The sequence below is a fragment of the Arvicola amphibius genome, chromosome 7 (assembly GCF_903992535.2).
Source record: "Arvicola amphibius chromosome 7, mArvAmp1.2, whole genome shotgun sequence".
NCBI lineage: Eukaryota > Metazoa > Chordata > Mammalia > Rodentia > Cricetidae > Arvicola > Arvicola amphibius.
This window is the reverse complement of record NC_052053.1, coordinates 41,840,950-41,858,314: the sequence shown is the minus strand read 5'-3', so window position 1 is coordinate 41,858,314 and position 17,365 is coordinate 41,840,950. Positions and strand designations below refer to the sequence as shown.

The 17,365-nt window shown below is 46.3% G+C and overlaps 1 protein-coding gene across 5 annotated transcripts; it reads right to left on the bottom strand.

The window, feature by feature from the left end:
• Positions 1-754: 754 nt before the first annotated feature.
• Il1rn (interleukin 1 receptor antagonist) lies at positions 755-16,777 on the bottom strand. Of its 5 annotated transcripts, none has more exons than XM_038336836.1 (5): positions 16,701-16,777; positions 6,321-6,372; positions 4,536-4,624; positions 3,376-3,488; positions 755-2,212 (listed from the first exon to the last, which is right to left on the bottom strand). In XM_038336836.1, exons 1-5 carry the CDS (start codon positions 16,708-16,710, stop codon positions 1,997-1,999), a joined length of 480 nt encoding a protein of 159 aa, XP_038192764.1. In that variant the 5' UTR covers positions 16,711-16,777; the 3' UTR covers positions 755-1,996. The 5 variants fall into 5 exon arrangements, with proteins under 5 accessions (XP_038192764.1, XP_038192766.1, XP_038192763.1 ...); XM_038336838.1 differs by lacking the exon at positions 16,701-16,777 and adding an exon at positions 6,748-6,849; XM_038336835.1 differs by lacking the exon at positions 16,701-16,777 and adding an exon at positions 6,521-6,727.
• Positions 16,778-17,365: the final 588 nt, after the last annotated feature.

Sequence of the window (17,365 nt, the reverse complement as noted above, 5' to 3'; positions counted from 1 at the left end):
AGTCTAATGTGAATCCCAGGAGCCTGTATTTTATTCCCATGTGATGCTGCTGCTAATCGTGGCACACTTGAAGCAAGGGAGTCTTGGAGTAGAGTCCTTGAGCATTGACTCCTCCAGGACTGATCATGGCAACTACACTGCCACTCATCAAAGATGGGTACTGCAAAGGTTAAAGTTGGCAACTCATTCGGCGTTAGCCTTTATTTGCACTGAGAGATGGGAAAACTGAGCCCTCGTGAGTTTTAGCTAGCTTCCCCTGAGCACACATGGCAAACGGGAGATGAACACATGAGCACAGGTTCACAGGACTCAGGGGAGTGTGTGGTTCCCTCTTGGTTGATTATTAGCTCGTTAGTTGCTGTTTGACCTGGGAGCCCTTGAGCTTTAGTGGTTTTGAACCTGTGTTTATTTTGATTCATCTGTTGCATTGGCTGAAGCTGGCTGTGTGGTTCATTCACTGTCTTTGCCACTGAGGAGTCGTGAGTTGGCTGCAGATCTGACACATGCAGGTTTATCCATCATCATTAGTATTTGGGCTGTTTCCACTTGGGGTTTCATGATGGACAACAAACTCTAGAACTAGGCAAGGGTGTTGGGTAACTGTTACCCAGGAAATGAGACCCAGTGAGGAAGAAGGGTTTCCATGGGGAGATAACTGTTCTGTAGCTATAGACTTAAACAGATCCTCTGGCCTCCCAATTTCCCCAGCACCCTATGCTTGAAGCTTGGCCATATGGTCAAAAACAACAAAGTAGACTTTTTTCAGTGTTTTATTGTAAAATACAGCTAAATCAGAAAGGAGTAAGGAACTTTCTACCCAGCACATATAATATTCACTGCGTGCCCACCAAGAGCCAGCGTGGGGGCTCAGCCCTGTAGGGACCCAACACACACACACACACACACACACACACACACACACACACACACACACATGATGCTCTTTGCTCTATGGAGCTCACAGTCTGGCAGAGTAAACAGACAGGGGCCATAGCTATTTCCACACAAGTCGCAAGGTTAGAAGTGCTAACATGGTCAAGAAATAGTGGATTCGTTCACCACAGCAGGAAGGGCCTGAGAGACATATTTGCACAGCGACAGTGGGAACTTCTGCAGGCAGAATCTTCTGTGGAAGATTTGGAGTGGAGATGGCATTTGGGTTGGACAGAGAGCTTAGGGGTTCAGACAACTGGAAACTTCCAAAAAAAAGGATGGCGGGGATAATATAGTCTATAAAATTTTAATTTTTCAGTTTAGGGCATCACGCAAAGAAGGGAAAGAGAAAAGCCTATTATCAGTTTACCCCATGTATCAGTTCACACAAGTAGGAACAGCTGAGCCCCAGCTCCTCTCAGAAAGGACACCTCATAGTAGGACTCTCCCCCAGATGGAATAAAGCTGGCCTAATAAAATGACCAGGAGATCCTTAATTTCTGTTTTCTGGATCCTTTCAAACTTCTCTATGAGCTAGGAGCATAGCTTGGTGGTAGGGCACATACATGAGGCCCTGGTGGGTTTCATTCCAAGCACCAAAACCAAAATGAACACCACGGAGAATTAAAACCTTCTCCATAGACCAGCGCAGGCTTATCCAACAGAGTAAGGGAGTCATGTGGCAGGTGTTGTCAGGTGACTTGATTGGTCTGGGCTGTGGGCATGTAGGACAATGGAAGAAGGAAAAAGTGTGGGAGCAGAAGGCACCTAGGTCAAGCAAGCGGCCTAGGATTCACTCAGAGGGCAGAAGGCAACAAGAGAGGCTTTCGAATGAGGGCCTGCCATGATCCATTCTGAAGGATAATCCTAAAAGCACCATGGGGGTTGGGTCAGCTAGCAGGGTGGAGGCAGAAATCTGGCATCAGGACTCAGGACACTTCTGTCTCCTTCTACCGTGCAGCCTGCAAAAGTTGCTCTTCAGACCCTAGCGATGCCCAGCGTGAGAAGACAGTTGGTGGAGTCGTCGATGGCCTGGGAGTGGAGGAGGCTAGGTCTGGCAGCACTATTGGTCTTCCTGGAAGTAGAACTTGGTGACTGTAAGGGGTTCTTCGGGTGTGTTGGTGAGGCTGACAGGCCGGTCAGCCTCTAATGCTGTGCAGAGGAACCAGCCTGGACAGGCGGCTGACTCAAAGCTGGTGGTGGGGCCTTTCTCTGAGCGGATGAAGGTGAAGCGCTTATCTTGTTCCTTGTTCATGCTCAGGTCAGTGATGTTAACTTCCTGGAAGTCAAGAAATGGTCATATGATTTCGGGCCACCCAGAGGATCCTGGTTGTCTGATCTATCTCAGTGCTTCTCATAAGGTGGTCACCCTCTCTGGTGACCTGATCTCTTAGAGACCCGGTCAAAGCACACAGGTTCCAGATTTCTTAAGACATCACAAATAGAAGGGGCTGTCTTGCTGTTATCTCTTGCACTGAAAAGCATGCTAGTGTGGCCATGGTACAGTAAGTCTAGCAAATACATGGACCCATTAGCAAAGACTTAGGCCAGAGAGGCAGTGATGGGTCAAGATCTGATTCTAGAAGATCTTTCTAGACAAGTGGGCTGTGAAAGAAAGGGTAGAGTGTCTCAAAGCCCATAGGATATGTTATATGAGATTCCCTGGTCATCTTTATTATACTTAGAATAGATAGTCACTCCGCTCCTCCCATCCCCCAAAGGTGGTCATGTCCATTGGTAAGTGTTAGTGGCAAACTCAAGGTTGTGGCCACTGGCAGTTGGGTTACAAGTTTGCCCAGCTAGTCCTCAAGATAATGTTTGAACAGTCCATTGCTGTTGGATAGGTCAAGAAGTAACAGTTCTATGTGGGATGCCAGCTAGTAGCATGGATAGTGGTTAGAAGTTCATGGTCTTGAGTGTGGACCTTGCTAGAAAAAGGTAGGTCCAAGTGGGTTAGGAGGCTCAGCACAAGGCCCATGGGTGTTCAGGTTCTGTGATAGTGTCATAGAGGTGGTCCTCCATGGAAAATGTCTCCTCCTAGAGTTTAAGCCCTTGCTCAGTGCCCTTCTACAATGAGCCTATGTTAACCATGTCACAAGCTTTTGCCAATAGACTCATGTAAGACCAAGTTTAATAAGTGCTTTCACATTGAGGGCCATTTTCTGGAATAATCTCTCAAAGAAGTAGGCCACCATGCTACAAGGAAGCTCGATGCTAAGAAGTTGCAGGGAGGATGGTTTAGAGGGTGAGAAACCACCTGGGACACCCAATAATGACCAAGAATATTGCAGAAGTTACTTCAGGAGTGACCCCCAAAGATTACCCTCTGGGGAATGAAGTGCCTCCCTCATCCGCGCATACTCATGGAGTCATGAGAACCACCTGTGGCTGGTGTAAGTTGTTGGATTTTATTATAGTTTGATAGCTCAACCAGATTCTTACCTCCAGTTGGAGCTTGATATCGTCTCCAGACTTGATACAGGACAGGCACAGCTTCCCCCCGTGGATCCCCAAGAACACGTTATGAAGGTCGGTAGTCACCATGTCTATCTTCTCTGCAGAAGAGCGGAGGGTGAAGTCAGAAACAGAGACTAGGAGGAAGGGGTGGGGAAGAGCCCGTGGGTATTTTCTGTCTCCTTTTTAAACTAAAAATTTAAGGTCAGAAGGTCAGGCAAGCTCTATCTTCCTAGTCTACCTCCATATAAGAGAGCCAACCAAATGCTCTACCTAGTTATCCCTAAGGACCAGCCTCCTAGATTCTGCTCCACACTCTTCCCAATCTTCCTTTACTTTCTCCAGCAAACCTGTCCTCCTGGTCAACAGAAATGCTGTTAATATTTGGGGGCACACCACTCACGAGGCCCATGAGTAGGCTCCAGGAAGCCTGTGGACTTACAGCCCACTTTTCCCATTTGCTATTGGGTAGCAGTAGAAAACCCAGCCTCCCTATACTTGAGCACGCTCATGGAAGAATTCCTAGATTTCTAGAAAGTCAGGAAAAGCCAGTCCTACAGCTGCTGAGTAAGACAGGAAAGCAGAGGAAGGGCTTGGGGAATACTGAGGCGGTGCGGGCAGTGCCTCTCTATCACAAATAGAGGTGGAAAACTCTTAGACTCTAGGGCTAAAGGAAATTCAAATTCTGTCAACCCACTGCCCTCATTGTTCTAGAAGAAAAACTGAAGAATCTGTGAGTGTTGCTCCTCCCAGTTCATCTAGCTATGTCCCAAGTATAGATGGGTACATGCTGAGGTTAGTAGCCACAAGAAAAAAATATTATTCAGCCATGTACATGGTGTATTCGCCTAGGGTGAGGCTAGGATTTGAATAACACAGGGACATGGATGGTCTTCCAGCACAGAAGGATTCAGGAAGTGCAGTGTGACTCCTGACCCCTGTTCCGCCATCTGTGTCCCTGGGGCATCACCACTCAGGCTCTAAACGTTTTTCCACTCTTGAGGCCACTCCCATGGGTAGGTATCCTCTGGTGGTCATGTCTCTCATTTCAAACTCAACAGAAATGAGGGCATCCCACCTACAGCCCGAGGAGCATGGAAAGGTGACCCTAGGCCCACATTCCACTAGCCTCCCTGTTACCCACTCACCTTCTAATTTAGTATTTGGTCCTTGTAAGTAGCCAGCAATGAGTTGGTTATTCCTCAGATAGAAGGTCTTCTGGTTAATATCCCAGATTCTGAAAAGCAAAATGGCCCAGCTGTGGTAGGTAGAACAGTACCGTGTCCAACATCTTTAGTGCCACCTAATTTATGTCTAGATCTGTCTGCTGGGAGTGTGGTCTTCAGCGAGATCATAGCACAAATAAGAAGACTCAAGCCAACACTACATGAGAGAGAGATCCATCTCTCACAGCTGGTGAACAGAAAACCTCTTCTTCATGCTCCTCACCCCAGAATCCCAGCATAGACACCCGCTGCTTCAGCAGAATTTTCTATAGAGCATCATCATCTGATAGAATCTTAGGCAATGCAAACACATCCTATATTCATCCCACTCATTAGGGGAGCTGCTGGCTGCATGCCTTTCTTTAATTTTCAGGCAGCTATGTGTAAATTTAGGTGGCCAATTGAAACTAGCGGCTACATCATAATATTACAAGTTCAAGGGTTAGAACACATCACAGCCAAGCTACTCTGAGTCTGAGGCCTGGAAGTCTGTAACTAGAACGTTTGCTTCTCTTGCCAATCACCTGCTCTGGCTCTGGCAGGGACAGCTGTCCCTGGGAACAAGTCAACTTCCTCTCTAGCTTACACAATGGCCTGTTGGTCACTGTGTCTTGGTGAAGGGATCCCTGGCTATGAGACAGGACGCTGTGAGATGTGATAATACCACCCTGGTGACATCACGTTGGATCTGTACCTTGTCTTTTTACTCATCAGGGGAGCTGACTGGAACAGCCACGGAGCTCAGCGAAGGGCACAGGACAAATCAAGTCCTCTGCATGTGAAGGGGTATTTGTGCCTTTGCTTCTACGGTGAACTTCAAACCTAATGGACCCAATAGCCTTGCTTAAAAGGACTCCAGGTACCTCTCCTAGAGTTGCTAAGAGGATGAAGTGGGGAACCTCATGAAGCAGACAGTCCCTGTTTCTGTGGAGTAGACTTGCCTTGGGATGGGTGCATATACTCTGAGCCAGAAACCCGGCTTCCGGCTGTAGTTCCAAAGCAGACAGGGTCAAGGGGGAAGTGATGCAACAGATTTCATTCTCAGAAAGGATCGAGGACAGCTTGTATACACCAACAATCTCTTCATTTATTTTTCAAAATCAAAATAAAGGCCTGCCATTTTTACTCTAAGGTTGGTGGCAGCTTATGATAGTTGGTGATGATCACCCAAAACTCTTGGTTCAATTTTAAGACTCAAGCCATTTTTTTCAGGCACTTTAGGTTCTCAGAGCACAGGTCTCAGAACACGGCTACAGGATCACTCGGGTCTTTAATTTGCACAACCCTTTAAGGTACGCGAGGGGTTATCATTAAACCAGTATGATGCCTAGGTCAGGAAACTGGGAACTCCAAAGAGAGAGATCTTCCAAGTCACAGACACAGGGTATAGATTGTTGGTCTGAGCCATAGACTGTGTCCTGCTGTGGTAGTCCTCTTTGCTAGATCCCAAAGCTAGCATCATTCCTGGGTACCTTCTATTCTGTCACGTACTCAACACTTCGGAATCTGGGAAAGTGGGAGTAGCTGACCACGCTGTTGTCCATGCATGGAACATTTTTTAAAACATAAGCCTTAGAGACGGTGCATGTAGCAAGTTGTTCTTGAGTCAAGGATATATTTCCCTTCCATCCCGTCCCTCAGATCCAGTGCCCTGGACACAGGCATGGCATGTGTCTCTATGCGATCCCGTGCCTTTGGAAGACTTACCTGAAAGCTTGCATCTTGCAGGGTCTTCTCCTAGAAGGGCGGCAGGCTGCTTCTGAATGGCATAGAAGGAAGAGAAGGAGAGAGATTAAGTGACGGTACCGTCTGCTGCAGAGTTCCATCCTGAGGCCACAGTAAGGCAGCAGAGACCAGGGACTGCCATTTCAGGCTCAGGGTGGTTGCTTATAAAGAAAGTCATTCACCGGCCTGTGCTGCTGTCATTCCGTCCCCCCTGTCAGACGTGGAAAAACCCTCACATTTCCAAAAAGAGAAACCCTCCGCTGTTGTCACTTTCAGCCCTGCTGAGTGTTGCAACAGTGTGTTGTAACTGATCTCCTCCCCCTTTCACCCTTTGCAATTTCCCCAAAATTGAGCTTTCCATTTCCCCATTCATGGTGTTCTTGGGAAGAAGATGCGATAAAAGGCAGACTCTCATTTGCATGACAGGTACTCTGAGCCCACTGGCTGAGTTTTCTTTTTTCCCTCCTACAAAACAGATGCCAGCAGAAATGTCCCCTTTTCAACGGAAGGCAAGTGATAGGGTCTGGTGGACAAAGGACAGTCTCACGTCACTGTCACCGTGTTCTTTGGGGGGAAGGGAGAGCTGGCCAGACTCTGGATAAACATTGTGTCCAGAACTGGATGGTAAATATTTGGTGTTTTGTGCACCATCCACGCTCAGCACAACATTCAGCACAGCTGCCACGGTGCAGAAACACCCACAAACAATTTGTGAGCCAGAAAACTCAACTGTTCTAACACACTGCATTTGCAAAGAAGGGACAGGTCACATGTAGCACAGCAGTTTGCTGACTCCCGCTCTAGAGAAATGAGTCTCTCCTAAGGGGTGCTTTAAAATCAGCCATCTTCCCCAATCCCACATCTGGAAAGCTGAAGCCTATTAGAGGTGATTTTGTTCCAAAATTGGGGTCTGGGGAAAGTGGAGGAAGCATGCAGCCAGCAACAACTCCCGACTCCTTCTCTGTCACTTGTCATTGCCATCCATGTGGCCTTGAAAAAGTCACTTCACATATTTTTTTCTCTGTCTCTTCATTCTCAGAATGAGGAGGACTGCGTCTTCCTTGAAGATAGAAGGAAGGAAGGAAGTTAAATCTTGGTCCCAAGTGGACGTTAATAAACATTAATTTCTTTTGGTGCAATTTTCTAGACAGCTGCGGAAAGGTAAGGACCTTCCTATTCTAGGTCAGGAAAGGTGAAGAGAGCCTCTCTGTGTTCCCCTGAGGGGGAGCGCTGTCACAAGGATGCAGCTATAGCCTTTCCAGAGCTGGACTGGAGCAGAGTGTCAGCCTTATCTCAGCCTCCCAGAAGGACACTCAGAAAGATTAGTAGAGGGAAGGGTCATGGAGCTTGTTAATGGCAAGCGACCAAAAACCCAGTTCTTGTGACCAGGTCATCCTACTTTACCCATTGATCTCGATGCATTTGAACTTTTTAAAAAATTTATTTATTTATTTTCAAGACAAGATTTCTCTGTGTAATAGTCCTGGCTGTCCTGGAACTTGCTTTGTAGACCAGGCTGGCCTTGAACTCACAGAGATCTGCCTGCCTCTGCCTGCCAAATGCTGGGATTAAAAGTGTGCACCCATGGCTGCTTGGCAGCCTTGACCTTATTTTCAACCTAAGAAACCAGGGTGTGTCCAGAGGAGAGCTAACTCCTTTCAGGGCAAGGCTACAGAACAAATGTCAAGTCTTTAAAGAGCTCTTCTTCCCAGCAAATGGACTATTTCTGCACTGGAGCCCTGGATGATAGTTTTGAGAGTCCAAATGGCAAGTACATATCCTTCCTGAGTTCTTGTAGAGAGATGCTATCCATCTGTGCGGGCCACGGGACGTTCTGTTTGCTCATTTCTTTGTTTGTTTTGAGAGTTTCTCATGAAACTCTCTGAAGGAGAGAGATAAGTATGAATCTTATTTAAAGGCCTACTTATTTAAAACTTCCAGAAACTGCCGAATTAAATAAAGCTTTGAAGTTTCTGGAAGGCTTTTTAGTCACCAGGTGCATAATGTTGTCATCATACCTACTGAAAGGAGGAAGTAACTGGTACCCAACTTCCAGAAGCTCCCTCATGCCTGTCTTAGGGTACTTCTGAAGCTGCCCTGGACTCCTTTATTATCTATTTATGTGTACAAATGCTACATCTTGCATGTTAATACGGTTCACATTAAAACCCAGAAGAGGTTGGTGACTGCCAGAGGCAGTAGCCGGGAGGTAGGGAATGGTTAGGGAGGGAAATATGCTGATGGAGGGCCTGGGCTGTAAAACAGGATTCCTAGGAGGACAGAGATGGCTTTGTCCAACTGTCATCAGTTGCTCCAGAGAAGACAGTCTGCCTGGCTGTGGGCAAACCGTTTCAGTGGGGGCAAGACTGCAGGAGCAACACGTAGGCCACCACAGCTCGAACAATTTCCTCATTCCCAAGCTCCTCACCCCATTCCTGAGAGACACAGGCTACCTCTGTGCTGATCAACACAGTAACAGCGGCTGAAGTTCAGGCGCCTTTCTCCTTTCTGTCTCTCCGCTGCCTCAGCAATCTAACATATGCCAAGCTGATGAGGCGAGTGAGTTCTGGGGATGGGGCCATGCGATAAGAACAGTGGTCCTCACTACACGTGGAAACCTGCCGAGAGCGTGGCTAAGCCGTCAAAGGGAAGGAAAGGAAAGAAGGGGGAACAAGAGGGACAGAAGGAGAACGGGAGGGAAGAAGGAAGGAGAAAAAAAATGGTAGCTAGGTGAGGAGGCAGATATGTTAACTAGCCGGACTGTGGTGACACTTCTATAATATATATCAAGATATTAAAGCCGAAGACTTAAATGCATCCAACTTTTTGTTAATTATGCATTCATAGGAAAACAAAAACAACACAAGAAATACAAGATAATTTAACAAAAAAATAACAGTTCCTAAAATGCTATGTAGTTGGAGTGAGGCACAAATATTTGAGCCACATTATCCTGTAAATATGATTATATTTACAAGGGCTGTGATTTCTAATATAGTATACAGAAATGTCATTAAGCATAAATGTTTTGTTTGTTTCTTATTGCTTTAATTTTCTATATAATTTTTTTAGAGATTTTTTTGTTTGTTTTTTGAAAACCCAAGTTTTGGGCAGTTACTAATACAGCAATCAATGAATGTCTCTAGAAGAGCCAACTTTTAGCAAACTGGTGAAATTTTGTTAAAACATCAAACCAGTATTATCTCAAACATCCTTGAAGGTTGAGGAGGAGAAGCGACTTGCCAAGGTGAACGGAGGAGCTCTGTGCCCTCTTCTGCCCTTAGACAGCGGTCCAAGCAAAACCCCACCCACATCACAGCTGCTGGGTTAATGTTGCTCTGACCTGGGCCCAAATCCAAACAGTAAGCGATTAGTTCTAGAGGTCCGAAATGTTAGGCTCCCAGACTTTTCTTGCCCGTGCCTTCTTCCCTGGACCATGGCCACTGCCACCAAAGGCCGTGTGTGCAGGAAAGGTATCTCTGGGTGGACCCCGAGTCTCAATCCTCTCACACCATCCTGAGCTGTGTTACGTCAGACAGGGTGTGTGGACTCTCGAGAACCCAGTTTTATTACCCAATAACCAGCTTTAATAGCGGAAAGCACATCATGGATCGCGATGAGAATTAAATAGACTTCTCACATGATGTACTTGACCCTGATCCCGGCATGTGGAGATTACTCAAATAGTAGTTAGTGATTGCCCTCATCTCTCTACCTCATGGTAAACGGGAGAGACGGGTCACAGTGCCTACCACACTTCCAGCCCTGTCTCACACATGCAGGCACATACAAGCCCTCTGCTCCCTGTTACCCATCTATATGGTCCCTTCTGTCTGGACTGAAGTCCCTGGATTTCCTGTGTGGATCCTAAGCACATCTCCCCACTAGAGAGGGAAGAAGAGGAAGGACAAAGTTCTTTTTCTTTCCTCACTTCCTGGCCTCGATTCCGCTCAACTTTTTTTCTTATGGTATGGAGGCAAGGGGATGGAAAAACCCAAGTATCCACATGTTGGGAGTGGCAATAGGCTCTATCAGGCAGCTTTAGGGACACAGCAGGGTATAAACAAAAGTGTTTTCACACATGGATCAGGGGCCTTAAGAATCCTTTACATCAGGTTGCGAGGAGGAAATGACCTTCACAAATGCCTTACACTGCATCCTGTAATGTTTGGAACACAGCCCGGGCCACATGGGAAATCTCCGATAACTCTTCACTATTTCTCAATTTCAATTGGTGATGTCTTTTAGTTCTAGAACTTTAGCTTGATTCCCCTTTTTGTAGAGTTTGTAGCTCTTCATCAAAAATTTTAATCTTGTCTTCCAAATCTTTGGGAATGTTATACCTGGACCTATGTATTTGTGTGTGTGTGTGTGTGTGTGTGTGCGCGCGTGCGCGCGCCCGCGCGCGCGTGTGCATAGGACAGAGGTTGATGTCTGGGTGTGTCCCTCCATCACTTGTCACTAGAGCTGTTTGCTGCAATGATCTCTCACGGAACGGACTCAGTTACACTAGTGAGCTCCAGAGACCCTCTAGCCACCACCAACTCAGTGCTAATTTTACAAGCTCGTAAGGTGATGCCCAGGTTCGACATGGATAATCGGGCTCTGAACTTGCTTCCTTATGCTGGCGCGGCAAGCATTTGACCAAGTGAGCAGTCTTCTCATCCCTGCATGGGCCTTTGAAGGGCTGCCCCTGACAACGCCATGATTTGAATCCTTCTTAGGTCTCCTCCCATTGTCTGGCTTTCTTTAATGCACAAACTGCCTTGCATACATGTTATGGTTTGTTTAAGTGCTCCCAGAATGGGGCTAGTGAGCTATGGTAGACCCTGCACGTGGGAGAGAGCCTTAGGTCCCTGGAGGCACAGCATACTCTTGAAGGGAATTTCTCTGCCTTTTTCTTCTTCTTTATGTCTCGGCTGATGAGGTGAATACTCTGCAGTATCTGTTATATCCCCAAAACCAAAGCAATGAGTCTACCCAATCTTGGACTAGAGACTCCAAAACTGTGAACCAATTAAATCCCTTCTCTCCATAAGTTAATGACAGCAGGTATTTTATTATATGAACAAAGCTGACTAACGCAGCTTGTCTAGGTTTTTTTTTTTTAAAAAAAATATTTACTTAGGTTACTGTATAGTTTTAAACTGTAGAAATCTTTTAAGGCTGTGGATGATGTTATCCTGATATTGATCGTTTTGCTCCTGCTGGACCAGAGCATGGAAGTCCTAGGTAGTATTTGCTTAAATAAGTCTTGAACTCATTTGTGAGAGAGCTTGGATGCTTGAGAAGGCTGTTCCATTTTTGGTTCCCTCCTAACTCTCCAGGAATCTAACCCAGATTGCTTGGAATTTATGAGGACCATTTTTTTCCTAAGCAGAGTGTAGTGTATAAACTTTAATCGGTTTATTCTGAGCCCTCCAAACCAAGGTCCATGAATCCTCAAAACCTCAGCTTAAGGAAGCGCTTCCCCAGAGATTTAACCCATGGCCTCTCACATGTTAAAGGCATGCTTTACCTTTGAGCTATACTCCCAGTGAATCTGCAGACTTTGAAACTTGTAGATGTCTTACAGATAAAAAAACCTAAAACTACCTTCCACCTCTCTGGACCCTGTGGTTCCTTATAATCTTGGCATTCTGTCATAGATTCCAAAGGGTCTTCTGAAGATACATATCACCTGCCTTTTCCTTCTCATTTCTATGATTAAACACCTGGATAAGGCAGCTTAAGGAAGGAGGGGTTTGTTTCAGTCCCAGTGTGAGCGTATGTCAGATGGCACATGAGGCAGTGAGTCATGCATCCACAGTTAGGAAGCAGGAACAAGGACCACTAGAACCCAGCTCACTGTTATTCAGTCCTAGGACCAGCGTGGGATAGCCACAGATGGTGTGGTGGTTTGAAAGAAAATGACGTCCACCCAAAGAGAGTGGCACTATTAGGAGGTGTGGCCTTGTTGGAGGAAGTGTGTCACCATGGGGACAGGCTTTGGGGGTCTCTTTTGCACAAGCTTCCCTTAGTGTGACTGTCAAATTCCTGTTGCATGCAAGATGTAGGACTCTCAGCTCTAGCACCACGCCTGCCTGCATGCCACCATGCTCCCAGTCATGATGGTAATGAACTGAACCTCTGAAACTGTAAGCGAGTCACCCCAATTAAATTTTTTTTATGTGTTGCCATGGTGTCTCTTCCTAGCAATAGAAACCCTAAGACAGATGGGTAAATCTTCCCGCCTCAACTATTTCAACGTACAAATGCCCATACAGATGGATCCAGAGGTTTTCTTCTATGTGGTTTGAGATCTTACCATATTGGCAGTATTAGGACTCATATTCACCATGTTTAGGGGTAAAGTCAGAAGAAGTAATGGGAAAGCTGGATGTGTGCCAGGACAAAAAGGCTGTTAAAACTACCCCAAGAACTGTGGGTCTATCTTAAAGAAAAGCACATTGGAGTGTACCGTCAAGCTTGCTTTAGTCAGATATTCCTGGGGTCAGAAGACAGATTACACATGGAGTGGGGTGACTAAGCCAGAAGGATGCTGTGTTCAACCACTCTGTCTCTCCCTGTAAATCTTATTTATATCATTTCCCAATTGCTGTGGCTTAAATACTCCCACAAAGGATGATTTAAAGCCACCAACGCTGTGTCAGTGAATGGGAAGTTGGCAACCGGGCTGCCTTTCCTTCTTCCCAGAGAGAAATCATCTCCATTTGTTCCAAGAGCCAACTCCTCCTCTAAGCCCTAAACAGTTCGCTTTCAGGTCCGGCACCAGCGGCATCCGGACTGATAAATTCACATTACCAGAAAACGTCAACGAATCCTGGTGTGAGCACCAGCGCTGCCTGTTGGAGCTGCACTGGGGCCACTCAGGCACTGTTTGTGAGATGCACGCCTTTGGCTTTGGGTGAGCGATGTACCCTGAGCTGAAACCAACACTTGAATGACTGAGGGTTAGAGGATCCAGCACACAGGGGTGGCAGTCTTAGCCTAACTTTGCTGATTTTTACTAAAACAATGGGCCAAAGTTGTTCTTCCCAAGCCGTGTATAAATATCCTAGTATGAGAAGCAGAAACAAACACAACAAAACCAGCACCTCGTGATACAGTCTAACGTCGTCTTTGTCTATCTGCTCCCAGCTATCCCTGTTAGGTGTCTGAACTCATTTTAATAATACCCCAGAGTCTGCTGGAAGTTCCCTCGGGCTGCAGGCCAGGCTTGGTGACAGCTGCTCTCCTAAGCCATCTCTCCTCAAGCTTCAGCCCTCTAGCTTTCTGATGTCAGGGTGATCACATTTTTCTCTCCGGGCTAGTAAAGGTCATTCAGGAGACAGGCGTAAACCAATAATGGGAAGAGCAGCTTTGCAAAATGCTTACTCTCTTCCCAGATCCAAATAGGAAGCCCCCCATCCACCGAATCCTTTTAGAGGTCAAGTCTTCCCAGATGGCGTTTACTTCCAGGATGTGTGGGTGTAATACGGATTGGCTCGGAAAGTCGTCATTTGTATAAGTATCGAGTTTTCAGAGGTACACGTTTATTCTTTCCTTTGAAGATGAATTTGGTAGGGCAAGAGCTGGTGGAGAGGGACAGGAATTCTGAGAGAGGACACACTGACGCTGTCGTCTCTGTCACTGTATTCCCTGCTTCTATGCTGCAGAGATAAAATACCACAGCCCTAAGTAACTTACGGAATAAAAAGGTTTATTTTGGCTATGGTTCCAGAGGGGCTAAGAGTCCTTCATGTAGGGGAAGCATGGTGACTGGAGCAGGTGCTTAAGAGCTCACATCCTCAACCATAGCCACAAGGCAGAAACGAACTGGAAGCTGTGTGAAGCTGTAAGCTCTCCTGCTCACAGTAACAGTCTTGGTCTAGCAAGGCTGCACATCCTAACCTTTCCCAAGCAACACCACCAGCCAGGGATCAAATGTTCAAATGCCCAGGCCTTCTATAGGGAGCATTTCTCATTCAAAGCACACAAACACACTCTGCCACCGAGTGATCCCTACCTTGTACCACACTCTTCATGCCACTCTCCTCTGTGCAAGGTTGACACCATGGTACCACTTTCATGATGGGGATAGGCCCGGATACCTTGTAGAGCTGAACTAAAGGATCAGAGAGACTACACCTGCTCTAGACACAGTCTGAGGCAAGATTTGAACTCTGTTTTCCATTCTTTCCCATGCTGCAGTCTTGCTAAAGAGGCCACAGATGCTTCCCTCCTTTGCTTCGTTGCAAGGTTAACACAAGCAAGAACTCCATCTATTCTTTGATACTATTTTTGGCTCTAACTCATACCATATGGAGTAACTGGTTAGTTCATAATTGCTCAAAGATATGGGAAAATATTCGGGATGTAAGGAAAAAGTGACTCTAAACCTTTGTATGGGCTGTAGTGAAAGCCACTTTACCTGGCTATGGACTAGAATGACAAATTGCCTTGGTTTGCCAGAGACTATTTTAGCTTTATTACTGAATATTTTGATTCTCAGCGAATCAAAATCCTCAGTCCTTTGCTCTCTCTAAATTGTGAGCTCTTAAAATGAGCTTGTACCCCTGGTGGGCATTGCCACAAATTGCAAACACAATTGTCTTAGTGACTGTCTCTTGCCAAGTTAGCCTTTCTTATTGGCAGAGACACGATCCACTTAGATAGAGGGTAGATAGTTTAGATGAAAGCTAGATGGGCAAATTCATAGACGATGAACAAGACAGACAAACAGATAACTCACAAGTACACAAAATCCAAAAATGAGTTTTTCAGCCAGGAAGAGACCGCAGTAAATATCAATCTACCTTTGACTCATTTCAGGCTAAACCATTCATCTTAAGATGATGTTGACGTTTAGTATTTTAAAACAATTTTCAAATGCAGGTCCTAACACAGGGCTTGTTCTTTCCTTCACCATTGCTTCCTCCACCTCTTTATCCTCTTTCTTTAGAAACATCATCTGTGATGTAAGTAGTGAGACCCCCATGGCATCATTCTCTCATCCCCCTATCAAACCACACATGCAACTTCTCAATTCTTAGCCCCTTGCTCTCGGTTTGACCACAGTTTGGAACCTGCCAATCTCTTTGGCTCTTGAGGGCATTTCTGATTCCTTCTTCCAGGGACTGTGGTGCCCATTTTGGGCTTGTTGGCACTGATCATTTCCAAGTTCAACCCAACTCATGCCCATGAGCATGTAGCACTTATGTGTTTGCCAGTTCTAAATATTTTGGAATAAACTGTCTCAAAATAAGATTCTGTCTGGTTCTGAAAATGCCCCCAGTATTCTACTTCACGGTTTCTGGAAAGCGTGCAAGAGCATCTAACATTGTCACACTTTCCGTAAGCGATAAGACACCCACTGGGGCAAAGGAGAGGATGTGGGTTTTTTTTTTTCCATGCTCCCGACAAAGCACTTCCACTCTGGAATCTCACCCAGCCACTGTCCCCATGGCACAGGGCAGTGGTTTAGAGATAGACTTGTCCACAGTCAACTCTAGCGTCTCCCCTAATACTGGCTGTGTGGCCTTGGGCAAATTACTTCATCTTTCTCCATCTATTTCCTCTTCTGCAAATGTGGATGCTATGGTCCTTCCTCATCGGCATTGTGAGTATTCACTACACAAGCCACCTGAGAGCTTTGCAGAGTGCCTGGCTTGGAGCAAGCACCATGGAAGTGTTCTTGTCCTTCCAAGGACTTGCCAGCTTTTTTGTAACATCAAGAGTTGAGAGATACCACTTCCCCCAATAAATGGTTGGTTCAGCAAGAGCTAAAACTCAAATTAGAGACTGAACCTTTAGTCCAACAATCCTAAGACTGATCTGCACCAAATATGTTCTGAGCAGAGATAGCAACCTATATTATGTTTGTTTTTGTCGGTATATTTAATCAGAGCACCACAGATAATATCTGGCATTTCCTTAAGAGATGTCTACCGCTAGTGCATGGCTGAGCCTGCCTTTTCTCTGACCAACATCTCTTGGAGTTGCCTAGTGTCAACCCGTTAACTCTCTGCAGACCCCACCCTTCCACCTCCCTCTACAGCCTATGGATGAAGGGTGCTTCCTATCAATAGCTCCCACTAAGCACACACTTCTTTCCTCTTTCACGGAGACGTTTCCATCCATTTCCTGTTTCCATAAACAGTGGAGAATGGCCAATACCTCTAGTGACTCTTCTCATACTGGGCACGCCCCCTCGGCCCCAGCTTATCTGGGTGGTTTCCTGGGATGCCGTGGCCTTCCATTATCCAGGTCTTCCAGGTAGACGAGGGCTCCACGCCCTTGGCATCCAGCACTGGCAACACTAGCGGTAGAAAATTCCACCCTTATTTTTCACACAGACAAAAACAACTTCAAAAAGCTTACCTGAAGCCATGGGAGAGAGGGACAGGACTTGAGGTCTTCCACTGCCTTCCAGAGTCTCTCTCCAGGAAGAGGTGCCGCCTATAAAGGAGCACCCAGCCAGCACCTCTGTCACTGACCCTCCCAGGGTGGAACCAAACCTCCCTATCCGCCACCTAAGCAGAATAAGGGGGGAGCTGGCCCCTCCCATACACCCACACTGGGCCAGTCAGCCTTAGGAGGTGGGTCGCTGACGACAGATGCCAAGCCAGGCCCAGCTTCCAGAGGGGTGACTCAGGCTAGCAGAAGCTAAACTGGTTCTTATGTACATAGAACTGGAGGTCACATGTGGGGAATGAGCTGGATTTAAGTGGTGGAATCTTTGTCTCACGCCCCAAACGGACCATGTATGCATACATTTATTCAAAACACATCTTGACTTAGTCCTGCCTGTGAGGTGGTCTCACAAACACTGGCAGCAAGCCAGACAAGGCCACACGTGTTTTAACAGGGGGTGGGAGGTGTAAGATAAGCTAACTTCTTATGGGGATAAGGGCTGAAGGATAAATCAAGAATGTGAGGTGACTTTGAGGAACTCAGACAGATATCCTAGAAAAAGACGTCAGGAAGATCTCTTTGAGAAAGGTGGTATTTGAACTGAGGAAGGGGAAGAATGTTATAATCACAGG

Bases quoted from the DNA above. Each gene is read 5' to 3' on its own strand.
- Il1rn (XM_038336834.1), bottom strand. From the start codon at position 6,439: ATGGAACTCTGCAGCAGACGGTACCGTCACTTAATCTCTCTCCTTCTC. The intron at 3,489-4,535 runs GTGAGTGGGTAA...GCTCTTCTGCAG, and splicing joins ACCAAATACTAAATTAGAAG to AGAAGATAGACATGGTGACT. The intron at 2,213-3,375 runs GTAAGAATCTGG...CTTGACTTCCAG, and splicing joins ATATCAAGCTCCAACTGGAG to GAAGTTAACATCACTGACCT.